At 53.7% G+C, this 23,975-nt stretch overlaps 8 protein-coding genes across 8 annotated transcripts; 4 read left to right on the forward strand and 4 right to left on the reverse strand.

Moving 5' to 3' along the window:
* Positions 1-847: 847 nt before the first annotated feature.
* B0T23DRAFT_45353 (DASH complex subunit Dam1-domain-containing protein) lies at positions 848-2,142 on the forward strand. The gene is made up of 3 exons (XM_062841180.1): positions 848-1,457; positions 1,529-1,812; positions 1,970-2,142. Exons 1-2 carry the CDS (start codon positions 967-969, stop codon positions 1,776-1,778), a joined length of 741 nt encoding a protein of 246 aa, XP_062688207.1. The 5' UTR covers positions 848-966; the 3' UTR covers positions 1,779-1,812; positions 1,970-2,142.
* On the reverse strand, positions 1,774-2,873 carry B0T23DRAFT_45350 (uncharacterized protein). Its single transcript, XM_062841178.1, has 2 exons — positions 2,371-2,873; positions 1,774-2,206 (listed from the first exon to the last, which is right to left on the reverse strand). Exons 1-2 carry the CDS (start codon positions 2,596-2,598, stop codon positions 2,042-2,044), a joined length of 393 nt encoding a protein of 130 aa, XP_062688208.1. The 5' UTR covers positions 2,599-2,873; the 3' UTR covers positions 1,774-2,041.
* Position 2,874: 1 nt separating this feature from the next.
* Positions 2,875-4,265, forward strand: B0T23DRAFT_45322 (Redoxin). The gene is made up of 3 exons (XM_062841167.1): positions 2,875-3,603; positions 3,812-3,857; positions 3,931-4,265. Exons 1-3 carry the CDS (start codon positions 3,272-3,274, stop codon positions 4,123-4,125), a joined length of 573 nt encoding a protein of 190 aa, XP_062688209.1. The 5' UTR covers positions 2,875-3,271; the 3' UTR covers positions 4,126-4,265.
* Positions 4,206-6,491, reverse strand: B0T23DRAFT_45332 (succinyl-CoA:3-ketoacid-coenzyme A transferase subunit A). Its single transcript, XM_062841173.1, has 3 exons — positions 6,188-6,491; positions 4,613-5,983; positions 4,206-4,541 (listed from the first exon to the last, which is right to left on the reverse strand). Exons 1-3 carry the CDS (start codon positions 6,236-6,238, stop codon positions 4,410-4,412), a joined length of 1,554 nt encoding a protein of 517 aa, XP_062688210.1. The 5' UTR covers positions 6,239-6,491; the 3' UTR covers positions 4,206-4,409.
* An 855-nt stretch (positions 6,492-7,346) lies between these two features.
* Positions 7,347-7,958, reverse strand: B0T23DRAFT_390115 (uncharacterized protein). Its single transcript, XM_062837860.1, has 2 exons — positions 7,461-7,958; positions 7,347-7,384 (listed from the first exon to the last, which is right to left on the reverse strand). The coding sequence occupies exon 1, from the start codon at positions 7,946-7,948 to the stop codon at positions 7,739-7,741; it is 210 nt and encodes a 69-aa protein (XP_062688211.1). The 5' UTR covers positions 7,949-7,958; the 3' UTR covers positions 7,347-7,384; positions 7,461-7,738.
* A 745-nt stretch (positions 7,959-8,703) lies between these two features.
* Positions 8,704-10,445, reverse strand: B0T23DRAFT_408398 (uncharacterized protein; the record flags this gene model as incomplete). Its single annotated transcript, XM_062839291.1, has 3 exons — positions 8,704-8,795; positions 8,851-10,278; positions 10,352-10,445. The coding sequence occupies 3 exons, from the start codon at positions 10,443-10,445 to the stop codon at positions 8,704-8,706; spliced, it is 1,614 nt and encodes a 537-aa protein (XP_062688212.1).
* Positions 10,446-12,055: 1,610 nt separating this feature from the next.
* B0T23DRAFT_415998 (SMAD/FHA domain-containing protein) lies at positions 12,056-13,269 on the forward strand (the record flags this gene model as incomplete). The annotated part of the gene is made up of 2 exons (XM_062839614.1): positions 12,056-12,359; positions 12,393-13,269. The coding sequence occupies exons 1-2, from the start codon at positions 12,187-12,189 to the stop codon at positions 13,267-13,269; spliced, it is 1,050 nt and encodes a 349-aa protein (XP_062688213.1). The 5' UTR covers positions 12,056-12,186.
* Positions 13,270-16,473: 3,204 nt separating this feature from the next.
* Positions 16,474-23,609, forward strand: B0T23DRAFT_399893 (uncharacterized protein; the record flags this gene model as incomplete). The annotated part of the gene is made up of 5 exons (XM_062838446.1): positions 16,474-16,476; positions 16,570-17,526; positions 17,583-17,631; positions 17,920-19,218; positions 19,492-23,609. The coding sequence occupies 5 exons, from the start codon at positions 16,474-16,476 to the stop codon at positions 23,607-23,609; spliced, it is 6,426 nt and encodes a 2,141-aa protein (XP_062688214.1).
* Positions 23,610-23,975: the final 366 nt, after the last annotated feature.

Genomic DNA, 23,975 nt, shown 5'->3' on the forward strand with positions numbered 1-23,975 from the left:
TGTCAGCTTTTGGAAGCGCAATTTCTGGGTGAGAGATGGCCGGGGATATGGGATGAAAAGCCCCTTGTTACCAAAGCGTCGATCAAAAGGCAAAAGGTACAAAAGTCAGTGATGAGCGGGCAATGGGAGAAGGCAAAAGACGGTGTCTAATCGGCACAGAAAACCGGAAATCCTCCATCAATCCTAGGCCGTTTGGCCGTACAGGTGGGGCAACTTGGAGAGCTGAAAGGGAACCATTGAATATCACAGTGCATTGTTGACCTGGAAAGGGAGATGAAGAAAAGAAGAAAAGAAGAAGAGAAGAAAAGACAGAGAATTCCCTCGCTGGTGTACATTATCCTCTTCATGGAGACTCCCAGAGGTGATCAGGAACATACTACCTCTGGGTACGCTAGTCTCCAATAACTTGAACCGTCCAATATTGGCGACTTGTCTTTGTCCCGGCTGACTCGCAACCCGAGATCCAACTAAAATCCCAGAAGGCCGTGTAACAAAAGGGGCTCAATCAGACAAGGTTGGAATTGACCAGACGATCGCAGCCGTCAGTCAGCTGGGCAGCAATCATCCATCTTCAAGAGGAACATGGAAGGTTGGTTGGTTGGATGGAAGGGAGAAGCGAGAACCCCTCCTCATGGGACAAATCGATGATGGTCACCAATGATGAAATGGCCCCCCGACCCATGCAGTGCTGCTCCTTTACAGGCAGGTGCACGTGCCTCTTTATGGTTTTTGCGTAAAGCTTGGCGTCACAATGTTACATTCGCAGAGGGGACAAGACCCGGAATGGTGGGGTCAATTAATGCCGTCGCGTCTCACTGCTTGGTGTTCGCGTCTCCCCCACCATCTTCGGTACCTTATCACCAACGTAAACACAAGAGAGACCACAACCGGCGCAACATCGCATCTATTCAGAGATTGTATGCCACAGTCAAAGATTCCAAATACAAAAACGGCCAACACCATACCATGCCCGACTCCCAAACCCCCGCGCCACAGCGCTCCACCTCCCGCCCTCGCACCCCCAACCGACCAACAACTCCCCTCCGCCCCTCCTCGCGCTCCTCCCTACGCGAATCCGCCCGCGAATCCATCCATGGCTCCAGCGCTTCATTTCCGCTCAACGCCTTTGAACCCGCCTTCGCCGAGCTGGCCGACGCCATGGCGGACCTCGAAGCCAACATGATGCATTTCCAGCTGATGCACGAAAGCCTGGCCCGGTTCAGTGAGGACTTTGCCAGCTTTTTGTACGGGTTGAATATGAATGCGTTTTGTGTGGATTTCCCAGAGGGACCGTTGACAGAGAGCTTCAAGAGGATGAAGGAGAAGGAGGAGAGGGAGGCTGCTGCTGGTGGTGGCCAGGGACAGAATAACATGGAGACTGGGATTATGGGCACAGGGGCTGGGATGGCGACAGTCAAGCAGGAGAGGGAGGGGTTTGATGGGGAGACTACTTTTATGTTTGTTTTCCTGCGTACCGTATCTTTTCCATATGGCCATTCTTGCTAACATCTGCTTTTCTTGCGTGCAGGACCACCGATACCTCCTTTGTCGATAACCCCACCTCCAACATTTCCGGCCCTACACCGCGAAAACCATTGGTGGCGCCCAAGACACCTGCGCCAAGACAGTCGAGGGTGCCCGCGCCGTCTGGAACGACCAGAGGCACGAGTGGAAGAGGTGTTGGTCGTGGTGTTACGCCCAGTTCTCGAACGACGAGCCGCGGTGCGATTACTAGGAGTACATCGAACGGGCGAGTTGGTACGAGGGCCCTGAGGTGAAGACGATGATGCTGCCATCCAGAGATTGACGCATGTTATGATTAATGAGGATATGATATCGATACCCGCGTTTAAAGAAAGATCGGGATGCGCGGAGCTGGTTCCGCGTCGATAAGGGTCAACCGGACGACTTTTGGTCTGTGGAGATCTTTGTATACCCTTGCTTCCCGAGATTGAGCGGGAACATACAGAACCGTGTCGACTATTGTACGATCATTCAGATGGCGCTCGCTGTCTTGAGAGCATTATCCGGCCATATGGAATTATGCCTCGGTCGCCTTGTTCAAATGCGCCTTCACCGTCTCAAGACACTCCGCCTCGCCGCCACTACCACCAACCCACGACCCAGGGGCAGCAACAGCAATGGTCTTGGCTCTGGACTTGAGACCCTGAGTGATCTCGAGGTTGGACTTGGGGAGATTGAGAGCCTGTATAGTTAGGTACATCTAGTCTAGGAGTTGTGTCTACTGCTTGCTCTTTCGCAATGTAATCATTCATGGGAGATGGGCCGAAGGTAATTCCGGCCTGGTGTGTTGGTTGTGGCGGAAGATAGCACAGGCGAACAAACAGGTCAGAGGGAACTGAAACTCACCTCACTCAAAACCTTGACCACAGCTTTATTCGCCTCTCCCTCCTTCGCCTGAGCGGCGACACATATCTCGACTGCTTCGTCGGTTATGGATGTTACGCCTTCGCGGGTTTTGCTCGCGCCTGGTTTGACGTGGCAGTGGATATAGATGGTGCCAGCTTGAGTGCCTTGTGGTGAGGGCTTTTTGCTGGCTTTGCTGGCGACGAACCAGAGGGCTCTTTGGGTGGACATGGATGGCTGTACTGATACTCGGTTTTGACTCGGCTTTGGTGCTATAGGCTCTTTGCAAGTAACATAATTGGTTTGATATTCGATAGCAAAGGTAAGTGGTGATGGCGGTTGAAGTTCGCGAAATGGTTCGATCCGAACTCCGGGTCAGCGGGGTACCTGAGGTAGTATCCGCTAGAGTGAGCTTTGGGAGCTTGGCCCCTGTAGCTTTGGAGCTCTGACGGGATGTCCGCGATTGAGCTCAGCGATAGCCCAGGTCTCAGTGCCCATTGAAAGAAAAAATAGTGTTTGCTCTCAAAGAATCGTCCAATTCATACAAGACCATATTACGTTTGATACTGAAACAAAATATCTTATCGACAGCGTTACCTAGAGGTAGTGTTGATACCGAGCTTCAATATGCTCGCCATCCCCGGTGATGTCATGCCCGCGCTATCTTTTCAACCCCTGCCGCTCCCCCCCTGTACGTAGTACCTTAGGTAGCTGCCGCTAACGGGGAGGGGGACGGCGCGGCACTCCTCGTCGGGTCGGATCGAGTTGAGTCGAGTCGAATTGACCTGGAACTGAATCCAATTTCATCAATCCATTCTCCTCCCCCCCCCATTACATTTCCTCCCAATTGAGTTACCATCCATCCAAAACCACCACCAACACCACTCTCAAAACAACAGCAGAAATGTTCGCCCGCACCGCCCTCCGCGCCACGGCGTCGCCCATCGCCCGTGCCTCGGCCCCCGCCGCCGCCAGCCGCTTCTTCTCCTCCTCGCCCGCCCGCCTCGTCAAGATCGGCGAGCTCCTGCCCGAAGGCGAGCTCCTCCAGGAAGGCTCTCCCGGCAACAAGGTCGACCTGCGCAAGGAGGCCGAGTCGGCCCGCAACATGCTGATTATCGGTGTCCCCGCTGCTTTCAGCCCCGCGTGCAGCGCGAGCCATATCCCGAGCTATATCCAGCATCCCAAGACGCAGGAGTTTGATGTCAAGGCGGTGGTGTCGGTTAATGATGCTTTTGTGTGAGTATTTTTGTTTCTTTTCAGCTCTCCATAGGGCTGGGGGGTTGGGGGTTGAGAGGGGAGGGAAGGGGAGGAAGGAAAGACGGGCGAAAGGTGCAAGGGAAAGGAGGTGAAGAGTACAAGGAGAAACTGGAGAGAGGAAGAACAGCAAGATAATGAGGCAAGCAAACCATGTTACCTAAAGACACAAAGCTAACATCTACAACAGCATGAAGGCATGGAAGGAGAACCTCGACCCCGCCGACGAGTCTGGTGTAAGTTCTTCTCCCTTTATTTTCCCATCTTCGTAATCTCTTCACGACCATCCCTGACACACACGGTGAATAGATCCGCTTCCTCGCCGACCCCTCGGGATCGTTCACCAAGGCTCTCGATCTTACCTTCGACAGCAAGGCCATCTTTGGCAACGACCGTTCCAAGCGCTATGCCATGATTGTCGAGGACGGAAAGGTCACCAAAATTGCCGTCGAGCCGGATAACACTGGTACCGCTGTGTCGTTGGCCGACAAGGTCTTGGGTTAGACTGGAAAGAGATACATGATGATGATGGGGAGTGGTGGAGTTCAAAAGTTTCACATATATAGAATATGAGTAATGAACTACGTCGGAATGCACAGCTATCAAAGAGACGTACTGAAGGAATCACCAGATCCGTCTTTTACAACGCCCTGTGATATTCAACGGCCCAAGGAGAACAAGAAGTATTTTGATGCCATCCAAAACCTGATAGGACAGTATATACAACTCCTGACCCTATTTCACCACATTCCTGGTCATACAGTCTTCACTCATCATCACCATGTCAATTAAAGCATGGGCTTGAGATCATCGGCAACAACAAAGGGAGCCTCTGTCTTGGCCTTGATCTCGTCAACAGTGACACCATCAGCAATCTCAATAAGAGTAAGACCCTTGCCAAAGTCGACATCGAACACACCCTATTGCCATCTGTTAGCTTCTGTCTCATATCCAAGGGGAGGCGGTCCAATCCATGTAGGTAAAAACTTACCAACTCAGTAATAATCCTCGACACACAAGCCTTGCCCGTCAACGGGAACGCGCACTGCTTGACAATCTTGGCATTGCCCTTCTTATCCGTATGCTCCATCGTCACCACCACCTTGGTCTTCTCCGGGTTACTCACCAAATCCATAGCACCACCGAACCCCTTGACCTTACCCGGCAACATCCAGTTCGCCAGGTCGCCATTCGCGCTGACCTGCATGGCGCCCAAAATCGTCAAGTTGATGCGTCCAGCACGAATCATGCCAAACGACTCCTCGGACCCAAACACAGCCGCTCCCGGCGCCAGCGTGACCGTCTCCTTACCAGCATTGATCAGATCCGCGTCCTCCTCGCCCTTCTTCGGGTACGGGCCCAGGCCCAAAATGCCGTTCTCCGACTGCAACAGCACCTCAACGCCTTCCTCGACAAAGTTGGGCGCCAGCATCGGCATGCCGATTCCGAGGTTGGCATACATGCCGTTCTTGAACTCCTTCGCCGCCCGACGCACGATGCGCTCGCGCTTGTTGGCCGTCTCGCCGCTTCCCAAAGCCGACTTCTTCGCTTCCGGGTCATTCGGGTCCTTGGCGAACGTGAATTTCTCGATATTCTTCTCCGCCGTGCTCTGGATCACGCGCTGCACGTAAATGCCCGGCAAGTGGACCGCCTCGGGCGGGATCTCGCCGGGTTCGACAATGTGTTCGGCCTCGACAATGGTCACTTTGGCGTTGCGGCCCATGGCGCCGTTGAAGTTGTGCGCGGCCAGTCGGAACTGGCAGTTACCCAGCCTATCGGCCTTGTAGGCCTTGACGAAAGCGTAGTCGCCTGCGATGGAGTGTTCGAGGAGGTAGCACTTGCCGTTGAACACCTTGACGTCTTTGGGGTAGCTGAAGACGTCCGGGGTGCCGTCGGGTTTGTTCTTGAGCGGCAACTCGCCCGTTTGCACGACGGTGCCGAACGCGGCGGGGGTGTAGAACGCGGGGATCCCTTTGCCGCCTGCTGCGCAGCGCTCGGCGAGCGTGCCTTGGGGGGTGAGTTCCAGCTCGACTTCGCCGGTCAGGTACATTTGCTCAAAGGTCTTGTTCTCGCCGATGTAGGAGGCGACCATCTTCTTGATTTGCTTGGTCTTGAGCAGCTTGCCGAGCCCGGAGGTGTCGGTGCCGGCGTTGTTGGAGACGGCGGTCAGACCGGTGATTTCGGGCTTGTGGATCACTTCGTCGATGAGAGTGTCGGGCACGCCGCAGAGGCCGAAGCCGCCGCAGAGGAGGGTGCTGTTGGGCTTCATGTCGGCGAGCGCGGCGGAGGCGGAGGGGTAGAGCTTGTTGATCTCGGGGCGACGGATGGTGGTGGAGAAGCATCGCGCTAGGAGGGCGGAGTGCTACATTTTGGAGGTGTTTGTTAGTTTGGTGATGCCCATTTTTTGGGGGGGGAGGTGAAAGTTCTTTGGTGGTGAGAAGAAAAGGTGTGTGGTGTTTTGGTGGTGGTGTTGACAATTATCGATGCCAACTGAACCGAACCAGGGGTCTCCGTTGTTCGCAGTGGTTGCGCTCGCAAGGAAGAAGCTGGAGGAACAACTACTTACGTTGTTGCCATACTTGGCATACGCCCTCAGCGTACGAAGAGCTGTAGACATTTTGGCTGGTGATTGGTGTGACTTTTTTTCTTTTCTCACAGGCTTTCTATTTCCCCCAGAGACGGCGACTGAAGCTTCTCTTAAATAGCTTCTTTGGAAATCGAAACTCGGTCGGCAAGCAGCTGGACCTTGGGAAGTTTCACCTCGAAGAATCGGAACGAGGCTAGAGCACTAGTCTATCTGGACGAGTCCTAGTACTGACTCTACACTATTATAGTCGTCAATCGTCAATCGTATGTCGGTTCGTGAGTTCGGTGCCCTGGGTGGGTGATTCGCGGGGGAGGGGTTCGTCCGGGTTATTTAATAAATAGCAACGCGGGCTAGAAGCGGCAGATGAGGTTGTGTACGTAGGTACGTTGTGTCGGAACCGGTAGTGTTGACTTGACCCGTTGATTTCCGTTCGACTGACTCTCGACAACAGGACAGCAACCCAACGGGAGAAGGGGAAGAACGGAAATGGAGAAGGGTATCTTGAAAAAGAGAAGAGAAACAGAAAAGGAAGAAGATCAGGAGAGAAAAGAGTCAAGAAGCAGATGCGGCAGCAGCGGGAGATATGTATCTATCAGTGATAGTGAGACCATCTCTACACCACTTTTGTGTATGTACGGATGAGCACCTTGCTGGACACCCGAGACAGCAGCATCCTTAAGCTCTTCCCGGTAGCTCTTTGCTGTTACCATCACATACCGTCCCTTTTCCCCATCTTTTTCTCCCCTTGTCCTTCCGCCACATAGTCTGTGGTGTTGGTTGAGTGGACTAAATCGAGGCCGAACTAGTTGCCGTGACTCCAACGGTACCTCCAGCTTCCATGCTCCAGCGTGTTAATCATCTCCCGCCCTGGCCCGCCCGGTAGCCGCTTCGGAACCCTCCATCGGCAGAGAGTTTGTCCCCAAGGCCCCATTGTATCCTTGTTGTTCCGCGGTTTGCTCGGCATTAAGCGGGCGCGACGGGGCCGCGGGGAAATGTGTTTACGCGCGGATGATGGGATGGGCGTTAGTTGGATCCGGGGGTTACATGCATGTTCCTGGTCCGAGATTTTAGGTCAAGCGACATCGTTTGTCATGTTATGTAATTGGAGATCTCTCTTACCAAGGACTAACAACTCGAACGACTTTAATAATATTCACTATTGCAGTGTTCCTGTTTGTATGCCCAGGAATTTGTTACTACATGTGACCTAATAGCGGACCTCACATAGAGTACACTAACAAATATTAACTAGTCTTCGCTCTCCAACACTTTAGTCCGTCGTGGAGCACTAAATCTACTTGGGGGAAACCACTATGTACAATTCATCCCACACCATTTGACATCTCGCGGCTCCTGTCTTCAGTAACCAGCATCATATCGATACAATTTCAGACACACATTATAATCACTTGGTATTCTACATAGTTATCAACAATCGTCTGTATCTCCCCAGCTGACTTTCACATCTTCCTCTTTTCATCACTCGTACTCGAACCCAGTGCAGTATCCATCATCATCATCTAATAGAGGTTATGTATATGAAATGATCAAGGTAGCTATGCTAATGTCGCGTGTGTATCTACCCATTCTCCCAGCGCCCGTTGAGATGTTGTTCGACAGAGAAGGAAAAAGCTGCGCTTTAAAAACATGTATATGATTGTATGTCCCGAATCCGAGTAAAACTCCTACCGCATTCCAATCCATCCATCCATCCATCCATCCATCCATCCATCCATCCATCCATCCGTCCATCCATGCTCCCTGTGGTCTTCTCATCCTCATGTTCCAAAGGCAAATACCCCATCATTTCACCCTTGCGGTGCAGTCAAGCCCAACCCAATCATGAAAGGCCCTTGACGTTATGCGCCCGTCGACAGACTCCGGCATATGTATGCCTGTGCAATGCCGGAAAGCCGTTGAATCAAGCCAAGAAACATCCGCTACACCAATGCGTCTCCCGACTTAAAAATGCGTAGGCTTAGATCAAGACGGTTGTGGTGGTTGTGGTGATACTGGCGGTCTTTGGTAGGGAGAAAAACGCCCATAGAACGCCATTTCTGTCATTCTCCCGATGGCATTCACCATTCGCAACTGCGCTACACGCCCCTGAGACACCTCTTTCGTTTGTGCCCGCCTTCATAGTGCGACCCGAGAAGATGCAAGGACAAGCTGTGCGATGAGATCGGCTGCGAGTGCTCTCCTTGCTGTGCTCCACTCTTTCCAGGCACACACCCAAAGATTGGCTTCCTCGTCGGCTCCAGATGTCAAAGGGAAAGTGTGCTAAAGATATTCTTCGAGCATGGCTTGCATCACCCAGTGCCCAAGACCATCAATCGGCTGGTATCAAGAATATGCTCCATCACGTAGGTGACGGCATTCGCTTGCCTTGGTGCGAGGGGTGGGCCAAATCATCCCCGAGGCCTGCGTCTCAACACACGGGTCCCGACTCCCAACATGTCTCGTACAGTATGAGCACGCTACGCCAAGAGGTCGTCCTAGCGACGGCTGCCAGAGGTAGTTGCAGGAGTGCTCGTGGGATTCACGATAGGCGCACCACTGACCAGATCAATGTTGAAGGTCCATTTACCTAGCGGCTGGGTTAGTACCGACGAGTATAACAAATTCCGCAACGAAAGTCTTACCTTTTTGAAGGTTCTCAGCAGTGTCCTCTAAAAGGATGACGCGCCGCTTGTTGCAGTACGACGTCTTGTCCATAATGTCCACCTTGAGACCGGGCTGGGCAAGGTCCTGGACCGGCTTCTCAAACATCTCAGACAGGTTCTCTACTGCCATCTCCAGGTCCTTCTGGTTGCTCTCGAAGATCTCGGTAAGATTATTGCGTGCCAGGTAGAATGCAAAGGCGTAGGTCCACATGAGCGTTTGCCGGCACGTCTGCAACGCCTGCGATGCAGATTGCAGGTACTGGACTTCGATCCAGGACATGCCCGACTGCTTTTGGAGCTCCACCATCTTCTTCTCCGTCTTGACATATAGATCCTTGTCCAGCCGGGCTGACTGCTCGTGGTTGTGGTAGCGGTTGTAGTAGTGGAGGTAGCGCTCCAGGGAGACTCGGGACCTAGCCTGAGCGTCGCGGGCTTCGGCGCCGCTCTTTTCCTCAAAGCGGTTGCAGTTGTACCAGCTCGTGCCGTGTTCGGACCAAAGCCCCATACACATCCAGCAAAACTCGTATTTGCACTTGCGGCAGGTCATGTGGTTGCAGCCGCCATTCTTCTCGATCGTGCTGTTACACTTTGGGCATTCCTTGGTGTTGGCCGATATCCAATTGGCCGTTTCCGAGTCGTCTGCACATTTCTTGAGCCACTTCTTCACGAGCTCACAAGGAGCGGGCTGGTGGTCGGTGTAGATGCAGCCAAAGCAGAAGCGGTGGCCGCACAGACATGACACTGTGGGCACCACCTTGGTGAGGTCTTTCTTCTTGACACCGCACTCGATGGCGTTTGCGCAGTCAGGCGAGGGGCACCACTTAAGGGTTTCCTTGTCCTCAACGTATGTGCGCATGAGCAGCTCGTGATATCGTTCCGTCAACTCGGGCGTGACTAGGATGTCGAGCGAGCGGGCATCGATAATGAGATTGCAGCCGTCGGCGGGACACTGGATACGGGCGGCCTCGCCTTCTTCACGGATCTTTTGTGATAGGTACTGGCGGTAGCAGTCGACACAGTAACGATGGCCGCACTTGATGGCGAAGGACTCGAGGCCGTCTCCGTCTTCGCAGCAGATATCGCACATGAAGCCAGGGATGACCTGCAGCCGGGGCTTGTCGGCGGCGGTCTGTGCGAGGCCGGCCGCATCGAGAACTTGACGGGGTTTGTCCATGTAGTCCTCGATCAGACGCTCCCGGTTCCACCGAAAGTGCCGTAGCAAAATGGCCGCTTCTTCTTTGGAGATGTCGAGAATCATGTTGACCTCGTCGACCAGGCCATCCTGCTGTTTCCGTATGTCTTCGGGGCGGAACACGTTGAAGTCGATATCGAGGTAGTTGTGCTTCTTGGCCTGCTGGGAGTCCTTATTGCCGGTGTCCAGATCGGGCTCGTCGTCAAAGTCAAAGTCTGGCGGGATCGCGGGGTCAGTATACGGCAAAATGTCTGGGGGCGAGAAGTAGGATCGTAGGAGTAGTCTCACCCTCGGGATTAGACATGTCGTTGTCGCTGTCATCCTCCTGCATCATGTCATCCTCGGAGGAGAGGTTGGACATGAAATCGTCTTCGGAGTCCATGGCGTCGTCGGCGGCTGGGTCAGCGTCGCTATGGCTGTCGTCGTTGCCGTTGTGCGAGGTGGTGGTGGTGGTGAGGGGAGTCGGGGGAGCGGCTTCGGGGCCCTGGTGTTGTTTGCCGGCTGAGGCGAGTTGGGTTCTCTTGTTTGGGAGAGTATCGTCCGAGATGGGGGACGTCGTCGCCTCAGCGGCCTTCCGCTTTCTAGTTTGGGGAGGAATGGTGCCGGCTTTGTAAGAGTCGAGGAAAGATGTTGGACTCGCCACCCGGATGCCGTAGCGGATGACCGAGGCCGGGAGTGGTGGAAGGGCGTCGATGGGTGAATGACTCAGCAGCAGAGAAACCTGGGAGTGACGTCGAGAGTCGAGATTGTTGGGGTTGATGCCGAGTAGCGCGGGGTAGCAGATGTATTGATCGATGTCGGTCGCGGAAGACGATGCCGGGCAATATGTACTTGAAGTTGTATGTGACGGAATGAAGGGGAGTCGGGCGAGATGGGATGATTGCTTGGGTGGGCTTGTTGTTTTGGGTCAAGATGGGATTCCGGGCGGAAACTCCCTAAAAGCGGGCAGAGGCCCGTACAGGATGCTAGTGTAGGGGAATAGAGTACAGTATCTTTTGTACCAGCTACAGTAGAGGTTAGATGTTAGAGGCCATTACGTACTATTACTTAGTGTGCTTACTGGCTGGAGGCAGGTACCGTGCAATCACCTGCAGCTGGAGGCTTCCCTTCCACTTACCTATGTGTCTAGGTACCCGACCCGACGTACCTGTGCCCGGTGCCTGCCTGTCACTCCTGCCCGACTCACTGTTGCCCTGTTTGCTGATGCCTGTTTCTTGGCCGCTTCACGGCAAAGGCAAGTCAGTCCGTGACAGGACCCTTGCTGAGCTAACAGATTGACAAAGGTGGGTTATGTACCTAGGTACACTACAGAATAATCAAGGTACACGCGCATTTGCTGTCAGGGAATTCAGTCAGCATTCTGTAGAGTTAGGATTTTGATTTCAAATGCCGTCCCCAGAGTTCCACTTGAAACTCCGCTGCCATCGAAAGGTGGATTCCGGGGAACATGGAAAAGGGACCATTCCCTCAACATGGGGGAGATTGCAAAGATACCTTATTATTTGTAGGCTGGAAAAATCGGACATTGGTTTGACAAGATTCATTGTTCTGAGCTCTAGTGAAGGTCAAAGGATGATCAAATTGTGCAAAAGTAGGTAGAGGTACCTAGTAGACATGTTCCCCATCTTGCGTTCGTTCTCGTACACTAGAGGCCATAGATTGGCAGAGGTCAGTGGGTAGTGGTCAAGTAGCTCACGAGTGAACAGTCTGGAAGGAACGGGGTGGTCATGGGACAATCCAAGGAGTCAAAAACTTCCGATATATCCAGCTGTTCAGGTGTGCCTTTCCCTGACCCGTTTCACCTTGAAGGGGGGAGTTCAGATCATGGGAGAGACTGCCGCGTCAATCAAGTTGGAAGGTGGTCGGGTGGTCAATGACGGAGAAGTCTCAAGAGAGGCATATGGGGGTTAGGGTTATAGTAGTTCACCTCACTAGAGGTAGAGGTGCATACAAGATACGCTAGTGCAGAATGTAACTCCTGCTAGCGTCATAGTAGGGCCCTGCCGAGCACGCGACAAAGGCTGCCCCCAAACTACACTAAGCTTGCTTCCCTATTCCAGAAAGATACTAATTTTCCACCAACACCCGACTCTAATCATTCAGAAAGGATCCAAACGACAGCAATGGGCTCAGAACGTACAGAAGACGACCACAGGTCGCGTCGCCGTGACGATCATCGAGACGCCCCCAGAGACAGAGACAGCGCAAGCACCAGCCGACACAACAAGCGCGACTCTGCAGATGACTCCCATAGACATCGCAGGCACTCTCGGGACCGGCCCCCCAACAGATCTCGGTCTCCAAGGCGAGATCACCGAAGACGATCCAGATCACCAGACACCAAAAAGCGCCCATCGCGTTCGCGGTCTCCACGCGACAAGGAGAGAGAAAGAGGCGGCGACAGAGACAGAGACAGGGAGCGGAAAAGGGACAGGGACCGACGTGGAGACCGAGGAGAGGACGACAGTGACAGACGACACCGCCGGCGCGAAGACAAGGACAAGGACGGCTACTCGGATCGAGACAGAGACAGAGACCGGGAAAGAGACAGAGACCGCCGCAGGCATCGCTCATCAGAAAGACGCTCGACCCGGAGAGAAACACAGCAACCAAATGACAATGCCGACAACAAGCGCAGCCTCATCAAGCGAAGCGGTCCTTTACCGTCGCAAGGTGACTGCTTCGCTGTCAGCATTGGCGAAGAACCCGAGAAACCCAAGGAGAAGCCGAACTTTGGCAACACAGGCGTGCTCGCCGCCCAGTCCAACACGGTCACGCAAGCCGACGGGACCACGGTTACGCTCAAATACCACGAGCCACCCGAGGCCCGCAAGCCCGCACCGCGCGACCAGTGGCGCCTGTACGTCTTCAAGGGCGACGAGGTCATTGACACCATCGAGCTGCATACGCGCAGCTGCTGGCTGGTTGGGAGGGACCTGGCCATTGCCGACTTGCCGGCCGAGCACCCGAGCATCAGCAAGCAGCATGCCGTCATCCAGTTCCGCTATACGGAGAAGAGAAACGAGTACGGGGATAAGATCGGCCGCGTGAAGCCGTATCTGATTGACTTGGAGAGTGCGAACGGTACCAAACTCAATGGCGACAAGGTACCGGATAGTCGGTACCTGGAGTTGAGAGACAAGGACATGATTCAGTTCGGGTCCAGTACGAGGGAGTACGTGCTTATGCTCCCGCCCAAGGATTGAGAGACGGGCAACACGGGTATTATTGCTCGTGTTGTTGGGCCAAGGAGGACACGAAGGGGCGCAGCCATGGTATACTACCTCTCCCTGCAAATTCGATGATGGACGGGGCCTGGTAATCCCATACGTCCAGGTGCATGATGTCACTCTTCAACCGATCCGGGACCTCGGCAGAGTTTATGCCGAGTATCAGCACGGATTTGCCTACCATGGTGGAACAATACACGCATTGTCGCTTGGGCAGTCAGAGGCTATGATGACCCCCACTGTTCAAACCGTCTGACTTCAACTGGATTTTGGCATGGCACGGCAGAGCAAACAGCCCGGATGACTTGGTTAACCAAGGACACGGATACCCGGTGGTACGCTTATAATTAGAGTTCCATGGTGCAACCTCTCACCGGGCGTGGGATGGACTCATTCACCGCCGGCGTCTTGTTGGCATCTCGAGACCTTTTTGGCCCTCAATTTGCTGGATTAGTCTCGGGCCAAGAATGATAATGTTGACTGTTCGGGACTTAGCAGTGTTGGCTTTGGGCCAAGCGGTCCGGTGAAGGAAAGTTACCACAACGAACCTTCAAAGCCCGGCCGATAAGCATCCATGGTTGTCTATTATTGACCTAAAACACCCCATCCATACCTTTGCTTCCCAAACAACGGACCTCGCCCGGTGAAATCGAAATTGCAACAGAAACGAGGGCACGTATCACGACGGTGACTAAGACGAGACCGTGACAGGTTCCTCAGTGTTCGTCTGGCGGAAAATATTGCCCATACCTGTGAATCATCACGATTCATTTACCCAAGTAGACAAATACTTAGTCAATGTACGTTATTTGTCTAGTCTACTAGCTACCATTACCTCAGCCCCAAACTCGATATGCCGAAGAACAGATACGTATTTTGTCCCATGGATTGTCCAATCGTGCAGTTCAATTTACATTTATGTTCTCACATCAATCCAGTCTCACAAGGAAAAAAGGCGATCGGATTCCCAAAACGGGTTATCGGTCAGGGTAGAACAGCGTCAACGTCAACATGCAAGGCTGTGCTAGTCCCAGACCTGCCCTACCATAGATCATCTTACATGATGTTGAGGCTCAGCGCGGATATTCAGTTTACTTTGCGAGTTCTGTCAGGTAAGGTAGTCAGGTATCACAGCGTCAACAATGTTGCCAAAGTATCGATTGGATCTCTTTTAGCCAGTGATACCCGGCGCCGCCGCCGTCTTGGCCCCTGAATACTTCGTTACCATGTCATGTCACTGTACGGCGTGGACGGTTGCCTACAAGTTTGGGCGGGTTTGAAAGGGGCCGGCGCGATGGGGAGATATTGCCGCCAAGGCTTCCTTCGTTGCCTTGCCTCCCGTCTGCCTTGTGCCTCAAACGTGCATGACCAGTAACTGGTCCGAAAAGGGAAAGCATGATGCTGCCCCTCAAGTCTTCTTTTGTTAGCAAAAATGTCATGGCGACGATGGGAGTCGGAACTTCAGATCAATAAGCTCGGTTGAACTTTTTGTCGAAATTCAAGAAAGAGCACAGCAGGGACAACCGAAAGACGGGATGGAATGTTGAAGGGCATTATGGATGGTCACACACACCTGACCGAGATCCAGTCATTCATCCATCACCTATCACTCAGAGTCTCTGCCCTGGAGAACGACGGCGGCAGACTGCAGTGGCAATCCATATGTATGCAGCCTTGAAGTACAGTGCATTCCGTCTCACGGCACATGCATGGCATGGCATTATCACGACAGCAGGCAGGTGTACACTGTCAGTAGAGGTAGTAGTGAGCACGCACTCACCACCCCTGGCCTCGCTTCCCCCTTCCTCCCGCCCCGCGATCCGCGGCACTTGCAAATGTCAACAACACTACATCACATCACAGGTTCCCCATGGCGTACAATATCCGGCAATGATTCCAAGAAAAAAACCGGGAAACGAAGCCATCCATTTCTATCAGATTTTCCAAGCCCTGACTGTGCCGGAAAGGTACATCATCAAGTCTGTTGATGGAGGAGGGAAGATCCCCAAACAGCCAGGGGGCAAAAGCGGGCTCAAGGGGGGGGGGGGGGAGCAGGGGGGCTCAGCTGCCGCCCACGATTGCACCCCTCGGTCACTCGATAGGCGGGCCTCGTGACGGACCATTCAACGACGACGTTCCAGTTTCCACTTTCAACGGCAACTCCTCCTTCCATCATATTAGGAACTTTATGCTTTCTGTTCGCATTTTGTCAGTCGTCAGCCACACTCGTCCGGAGTTCCTAATGGATCGTCACAGTCACTCACTCTGTCAATCCCTCAAGCGAGGAGAGACTGAGAGAAACTGACTGTAGGACAGACTCACTTATACACATGCTCGTGATGGATCTCCATAGTGGCTAGCGGCCAAGATGTTCAAGACTGACCAACATCAAGGAAACTTGAAAGGCCTCTCCGGCTCGGTTGACCATGATTGACCATTCCGAGGAGTTGAAGACAGCTCGTGGTTGATGACGGATGGCAAATGGCAATAACTGGAGAAACGAGGAGGAAGACTGGTCATGTCACACTTTGCACTTGCACCTCGGATATTTCACTTTAGCGGCCGCGATTTGAGACTTTGAGATCCCGTTTATCCACCCATCCGCCCATCTCAAAAGCCCATTTTATTTAGCACTACAGCCGGGTTGTTTTTGAGATCTCTTATCAACTGCCTTGCTCTCTTTCAACTTACTATCTCAAAGTCGTTAGTTACAATCTCGCAGCTCCTTTCTGTTCCTGCCCACCGAGGAGAGTACCTAACCAAGGTGAGGCTCCTTCCATCAACTTGCCGTATAAGTGGCCTGCCTAAAAAGCTGAAACACGTATCGTCAAGAAGAGTCCCTCATAGCCACACGACATCTGCCTTGACAAAAGAGTCACAAGCCCCCCCTCCATCAGCACCCGAACCCTCTTTTCGGGCCCGCGGACTGACGCGATAATTCTTGCCCTCTTACTCTGCCTTATCTGCCGGCTTGCTCAGTGTCGGTTGCTTACGACTGAGCTTCCTGTTTTCGACTCATTCTTCTCGGTTGTCTCTTCTTGCAACCAACTTTGACTCTTTCAGCCTCGAGTCTTCATACAATTCTTTGCGGTTATTGGTGGAAGTGAAGCTTCAGTCGGCTGTCAGAACCCTTTTTCTTCCCTATCTCACTTGGCCCTGCGGCCTGACTTCACGACGAGCATGGTATGTGTTTTTTTCTTAGCCTTCTCCTGTGCTGGCTAAACAGTATGGCATGTGAACTATTCAAGAGATATTTGGCTAACATGATACCTACAGGGAAGTGTCAACAAGCAAATCTCGCGCTTCGAAGTCACAGCGGTCTATACCCATCCGCAGGCCACTGCGGACATTGTCCTGGTTCACGGCCTCAACGGCCACCCAGAGAAAACATGGACGGCTGCCAACAGCGTGTTCTGGCCCACCGACCTGCTCCCAGCGTCTCTGGAGCTGAAAAACCAGCATGCCAACGTCCTGGTTTACGGCTACAATGCCGACGTCTACTCAAGGGGCACCAACACCCCCAGTAACAACTTCATTCACCAGCACGCCCAGTCTCTGGTCACCTCGCTTACATCGTTCCGCAAGAGTGAAGGGACCGAGAGACTGCCGATAATATGGGTGGTGCACAGTTTGGGAGGTATAGTAACCAAAAGGGCACTGCTCTACTCGAATGATATCCGAGCCCATCAGCAAGAAGACCTGCGCTCAGTGTTCGTATCTACGTACGCCATCATCTTCCTCGGCACCCCACACCAAGGCTCAGACTTGGCCACCTGGGGTCGCATGCTCCAAGCCATGTCGGACGCTGTGATTCCCCGGCGCTTCTTTGAAACCGAATCCGTCCTGCTCAAGTCACTCAAGAAGGACAACGAGACCCTGCAGGGAATCAACAACCACTTCCTCGACATCTACCAGCGTTTCAAGATCCACATGGTGCATGAGAACCATACCACGGATTTGAGAGGAACAAGGGCGCTCGTGGTGGATGCGAACTCGGCTAGTCCGCAGTTGCAGGGCGTGATATACTATGGGATTGAAGCGACACACTCGGGCATGTGCAAGTTTGATGGACAGAACGCGCCTGGGTATAGGAATGTGTCAACGGCCATTACGGAGTGGGTGGCGGTGGCCAGGGCAGTCATTGATATACGCTGGGAGGCAGAGGAGGAGGAGCGGAAGAAACGTGCGGCGGATGAGTACTATGAGAGGAGTGTGCAGGCTATGCAGTCCTACGTAGGTTTCTCTTCCTTTGAAGGGGTAGATCAAGAGGTGCTAACGAGATATCACAGCAACGCTCGCATTCGCCGGGTTATAGCAACCAGCAGTTTCCCTCCATCGGTAGGTTCCGCAGATCACCCTCACCCCGTTATGGCCATGACCATGACTATGGCTACGGCCGATATCTTCCTGCTCCTTATCCCCTTCCTGTTACGCCTCCTGGTTCTGGACAGCAGGCGAATGGCAGCCCGAGGGTCTGGTCATCGATAGAAGTAGAGGAGGAGACACATCATCATCTTCATACCTAGAGCGCTTTGCATCTTTCGTCGCATACACACCCTTTAGTCTTCACAGGAACATGGGCTGATTTTAGTTGCTGGGAATTTATCTCTGGCGTTGGTCATATAGACAATTACAGTAATGAGACTCTTCTACTTCAACACCGCCCTCATGGCAACCAGAGACGTCCCAAGCTCTTAACGCCTTTGCCGTCGTCTCCGTCACCATCCACGTTGTCCACACGCGAACCTACGTTGGTGTTGGAGCCGGGCGTCATCACCCCTAGCCAGCCCGTTGATGGGAACAACGACGAACCCATCACCACTACTACCACCAACATCCAACCTCAACCACAACTTCCAGCGCCCCTTACACCCCCACAACCAAACTCACCTGCAGCACAAACCCACCGTCACTCCCAAACCCAAACCTCCTCCCTTGAACAGGCAGAACCCCTATTCATCCACCCCGACTCCTTCCGGCCCAACTCCTTCTTCGTCGGCCGCGAAGACGAACTCCGCGGCCTCCACGAAATGCTTCAAGACCGCCGCCGCCGTCTCGAAGGCACCTCAGCCGTGCTAATCCAATGTCTCCCCGGCGGCGGCAAGACGCATCTAGCGCGCGAATACGTCTATCGCTACCGCGACCACTACCCCGGCGGCGTGTACTGGGTGCGCGCCAAGAGCAGAGGGGAGGTGGAATCAGGTTATTGGAGGGTTGCCAGAATGGAGATTATGCGCAGTAGTACTACTACTGATGCCACCTCCAACAACCACGTAACAAGTTTAGGATTGGGATTGGAAGCCTTGAGGGAAGATGCAAAGACCATGGTGCAGGTAGTCAAGGCGTGGTTTAATTCCCACAGGGACTGGTTGTTGGTGTTGGACGGGATCCAGTTCGATATCCCAGGCTTGTCAGACTTCATTCCGGATGCACGACACACGAGTATTATCTATACGAGCACGGAGAGGGCGGTTACGGGCGATCCGAGGTTTGATAATCCGCAGGTTATGGAGTTGGGATTGTTGACTCCCAGACAAGCAGTGGAACTGCTGTTGACCGAATTGGACCGGAAGCCTACTGTTTCTACCTCCTCCGCCAATAATACGGGATATAATGGCAACGACCGAAAACATGGAGGGTGGAAAGATGAAGAAGAAGAGAAACGAGCGCTGGAGCTGGTTAATCTGATGGGCAGGTTACCGCTCATGATCCATGTCGCGGCGCAGCATCTGAAAGCGACGAGGGAGCCGTTGGCGAGGTATCTGGCGGGGTGGAGGGCAAGTAAGCCAAAGCAGGTGGGCAACTTGCATGCGTATAAGAAGGTCAGGGAGCAGTTGGATGCGAGGGGGAACGTGGCGGCGTTGAATTTGGTGGGGGTTTTGGTGTGGTGGGAGCAGTTGGTGCCGGTTGAGATGGTGGTTTTTGGTAAGTTTTTCGAGATCTCTTTGTTCTTGTTTTCCTGAAAGAGCAGGGGAGGGGGTGAAGAGGTGTTTTCGAAGGTGCTGGAAGGGGGTATTTGGGAGGTGGAAGGGGGTAATGGAGTAAGGGGGAGTTCAATAAAGTCAGCTAGGTATCAGAAGAAAGAACATTTTTCATGAAGTCATGAAAAGAAAACCTGGAAGGCAAGTGCCTTTCCAAATGGAAGAAAAAGGTCCGATTCAATAATCAAACGGCTGATACTAACACCCAACCTAAAAGGCCTCTCAGCTTTATCTCGTGATGCCCCCGTCAAAACCTGCGATGCGTCCCATAGGAAGACGACGCTCAACAACACCCTCAAAGTCCTTATCAAGTTCGCCCTCATCGAGCGGACCACCGAGTCCCACGACAGCATCACACCCCTGACCCGCAGCGCTAGCACAGTCAGCTCTCGCACTTCCGCCAACCGCAGTCTCGACACTCCTGGCACGAATCAACACCGGAATTACAGTGACTCCTCTGATTCGCTCGACCTCTTGCGGATTCACTCCGTTATCCAAGCGTTTTTCATCGAGACGCTGGCGGAGGAAAAGACGGCCGTGGCTTGGATCGAGAGGGCTGCGGCGGTTTGGTGTAGGTCTTTTGACGAGGCGCATAGGCGTATTGAGGCGTCTAGAAGAGAAGTTGGAGAGGAGCACGCGAAGTTTGAGGGTCCAAGGGTGGGAGTGCCGGATGATTATAGGAGGTACTGCATCCATGGCCAGAAGTTGCTGCAGAATATTGAGAGGTTTGGCAATGAGAAGAGGGATCCCCAAAGGAGGTTGGAGAAGTGGAGATGGATGGTAAGACAGAGGGTAGAGGAGGCCGGGAGGGGGGTGGAGGAGCTGAGTCGGCTGGAGCGGTTGATGGGGGTTGAAGATGTGGAGGTGGTAAGTGTGTTTGATGGAAATAATAGTGGGAGCCAGGAGGGTAGTAGTATGTCGGAAACAGATTCGAATGATACGACTGCGCCGAGTCAAGAGAGTCAAGAGGAAGGTCACGTCGGTCCGGGAAGCTGGGAGAGGGCGTTTGGGGGCGTCGCGGTAGATGAGGGGTTCACGCCGATGGAGTCGCCTAGTAGTTACCACTTCTCGACTGCTTCGGGTCGTCGGAGGCCGTCGAACTTGACGATGACGATAGCAGGTCAGGCAGCTTCGGGTCCGTTCTCGTGGAGGGAGAGGGGGATGGAAGCCACGGCGCCGTATCCGACCGAAGGAGTGATGCCCCCGACTCCTGGACTGGATAACAAAATCAGAGGTTTGCGGGAAGACGAAAGGACTGTGGCCCCAGCCGCTGTTTCGGCTTATTATGAACCTGTTGACGAACATTCTCACGATGAAGTTGACCAAGCAGCCCTCACACCTATCGTCGAAACCCCGAGTGTTTACACGGCCCTAGACGGTTTGGAGATTCCCACGCCCGCTCTTGAAACAGGACTCTTTGAGGAGTGGAACGCCGTCGTTCCCAACCACCGCGTCATCAAGAAGCAAGAAGCCCGTCGGTATCACGACCGTGCCGGAGCCTGGAGAGATGTCAAAACTGTCGGCGATCCAAGAGTGGGAGTCACGCTGGATGTGGCTGTTGGATCGTTGGCTGGGAAGCCCGCGACGGGTGCAAGTACAAGTGTTGTGCCTGTATGGCCACCGCGTAGAACAAGGCGGGTGACGGCCCAGACACAGAGTGAAGCGCAGCTGGAGCTGAACAAAATTCGACAGAAGGTCGCGGGCACGCAAGCTGTTATTGCTCAGGCTCAGGCTCAGGCTCAGGCGGTTACTGACGGAGGTCTTGGAGGATTCGGTGATAGCTTGACGCCGCCAATGCCGCCTAGGAAGATGAGTGGAGGGGGGCTGTCTGCCGTGAGCGATCTCTCTCCTCCTACACCGTCATCGAGCGGGTTGCTTTCTCCGGGTGGATGGTTGAAGAGGTTGAGGGAGGGCTTTGGCTCGAGTGTGCAGAGTGTACCAACGGCGGTTGGTTCCACATCGCCAGGCATGCCTCAGGGTCAGCAGCTTTCTCGATCAGCGCCGCAGGAAGATGAGCTTATGATCGTCCCTGGTCCTATCTTTAGAGGAAGTCGAACATCCCGCTCGAGTCCGGCTGACCTTATCTCCTCTCCTTTTCCACCTCCTTCTTTTGCTGCTACTGCTGATCTCGATGAGTCTTTGGTTCGCCCGTCTCAAGCCGCCCATCGATTCTCCGAGCCGTCAAGTCAGGTCGATTGGAATCAAGACGCGGATTATCTCTCGTCTTCCCAGCCTGCTGGTCCTTTACCCCAATGGGATCATTCTCCGAGGTATACGACCCTCGGACAAGAGCCCAATCGACCCACAAATGCGCCGCCGCCGCTACACCCTGTTACCGGACTGCCGTATACCACGGTTGCGACTCGTCCAGGGCCGTCACCACTGATAGTTCCCGGTGCGGTCCAGGGTCAAGTTCCCACAGGATATACTTCCCAGCCGATGTCTAGGGATCCGTCACATCAATCGTCCGCATCGGGGATCGGGCAATCATCTGGCGGAGCAAGTGATCACAGTCCAAGTCCGTTGTCGTTATCGGTGCAGAGTGTCAAAGGGTTCTCGTCATCTTCGCCAATGTTAACGGGGACATCGAAGCCTAGGCCGATTGTGAACACTGGGAAAGTGGCTGCTGGAAGTCCTTCATCGGGGATGAGCAACAACAGCAATCCCACAGTTCCCGGCACCAACCTGAATGCAAGTGGCATGGGCAACAGGCCTTCATCCATGCAGCTGCAGATGCCTCTGATGCCCATCAACATCAACGCTACTGGGTCAGGCGCCGGTCGACTACCTCAGAAGATTCAACAACAGCAGCAGCAACACCGACCAGCGTCGTACACAGAAACCGAACCCTCGCCTAGGATGGAGAGTGCGTGTTCAGGTGTTGACACGAGGTATTCGCGGTGGGACCAGAATCAGATGCATGCTTATGGCCATCATCAACAAGGTGCTTCGGCTTCCTACCAATCTCCCACGGCCGGTGACCATGTCCATAAAAAGCTGCCAACTTCCACCGGTCCTGGAACGACGGCCACCACAGCATCTTCGACTTCAGCCCCCCATCCACAACCAGCGCCCACCATCCTCTGGCGGAATCTGGGCAGAGGGTTAACGAGAAGGAAGACAAAGGAGCGGATTCAGAATGTGCTTGGTGCGAATAGCGGCCGATCGCAATCCGTGAGTCCATCTGCCTTCCCAACTAGATCACGACGAGGGAGTGGACAGCATTCTGGATCAGGGCAACAACATCCATTGGCGAGTTCAGCCACTTCAACCACTACTGCTGGAAGTGCAACGCAAGGCCAGGAACATGCGAGAAGTCCAGATTTGATGGCATCTATATCGAACATGGGCGGACAGTTTCCTGGCACTCCTGCATCTGCCGTTTCTATCATGCCGTCTACTCCAGCACAACAAACCACCATTGGCTCACTCTCCGCGGTGGCTAGCTCACCTGTTACTCCAGCTCCTGGATCAATCCCCTTGCTGCAGTATCAAGAACAGCGAAGTTCATCCTCCCCAGCTCTTGGAACGGGAGTAGGGGCAGGAGCAGGCATCCTCCTCAGCGACGGAACCATCTTCCAGTTTCCTAGCAGCAGCGGTGTTACATCACCTTTCACTCCAGTGACTGATGTCAGTACTGGATCCCCTGTTGTTGGTCGACCGACGGGACAAGAACATGGTTTTCCGCCGCCTGGGTCGCCGGTTGCTTCCGGATTGGCATGGGAACTCCAGCAGTCACGTTCAAGACCGATGGCCACGCCTATTCAGGGAGGAGTTATGAACGCTGGGCTTGGAACGACACCTAATACCTCCAGCATGGGACCGCCAACCATGCTGCCCACGCCCCCGACCGCTACGGGTTTGGGAATCGCCAGGAGGAAAAGGATTGTTCATCAGCTGACTTCTTCTTCGCCTGGGTTACAGTCTCCACACCCAAATCCCAATACTCCTCCTTTGAATTCCTCATTGCCTATGTTACCCTCTGGAACTCCGTTGGGTTCAGTGCCTCGAACACTTACTTCACCTGTGCCCTACGTTCCTGCTTCTCCCAGAGTCCCCGGTGCGAATCCCAATGCTGGCACATCTAGTCCTATACCTGGTGCTGGTATTGCGATTACAGCACGAGGAGGGGTTCGAGGAACAAGGACGAGAGCTAGAAGCGGAAGTAGTCCTGGACCTTGGAGGCCTTCGACAATGGCGTCCATGTCAATGGGGAGTTTGCATAGGCCTTGGAGTCGTGGACATGGGGTGAGTGGAACTGGTTCTGCTTCGCTGTCGAGGTCTGACAGTCCGAGTGCGGGAAGAATTGATGCTGGGAGAGGGGGTTCTGGGTAGGCTCAGCAGGGGAAGGAGGGAGGGAGGAGAGGTAGTGGTGACGGTGACGGTGCGGGTGGTGGGACGGCTAGTGGGATGGGGTTGGGAGTTTTGTCGCCGTGAGGAGGGAGAAGGGTGGTGTTCTCTTTTCCAATGTGTCTGTGATATCATTGTGTCGCTGTTATTCTCATGGGTTATTCGTTGTTTGGTTGGGAGGCTTCAAGGGTTTGTTATTTCGATCGTACACTACAACTGGTGTTAAGTGCTGGCATGGATGGAGGACGGTATCTGAACATATGGATGTCAACGGGTAAATTGGTTGGCACAGGACACATGGGTAACATTTACAGGGACTGGAGGCGTTGTGCGATTTCATCTGGGAATAAT

The sequence above is a fragment of the Neurospora hispaniola genome (assembly GCF_033458365.1).
Source record: "Neurospora hispaniola strain FGSC 10403 chromosome Unknown B0T23scaffold_10, whole genome shotgun sequence".
NCBI lineage: Eukaryota > Fungi > Ascomycota > Sordariomycetes > Sordariales > Sordariaceae > Neurospora > Neurospora hispaniola.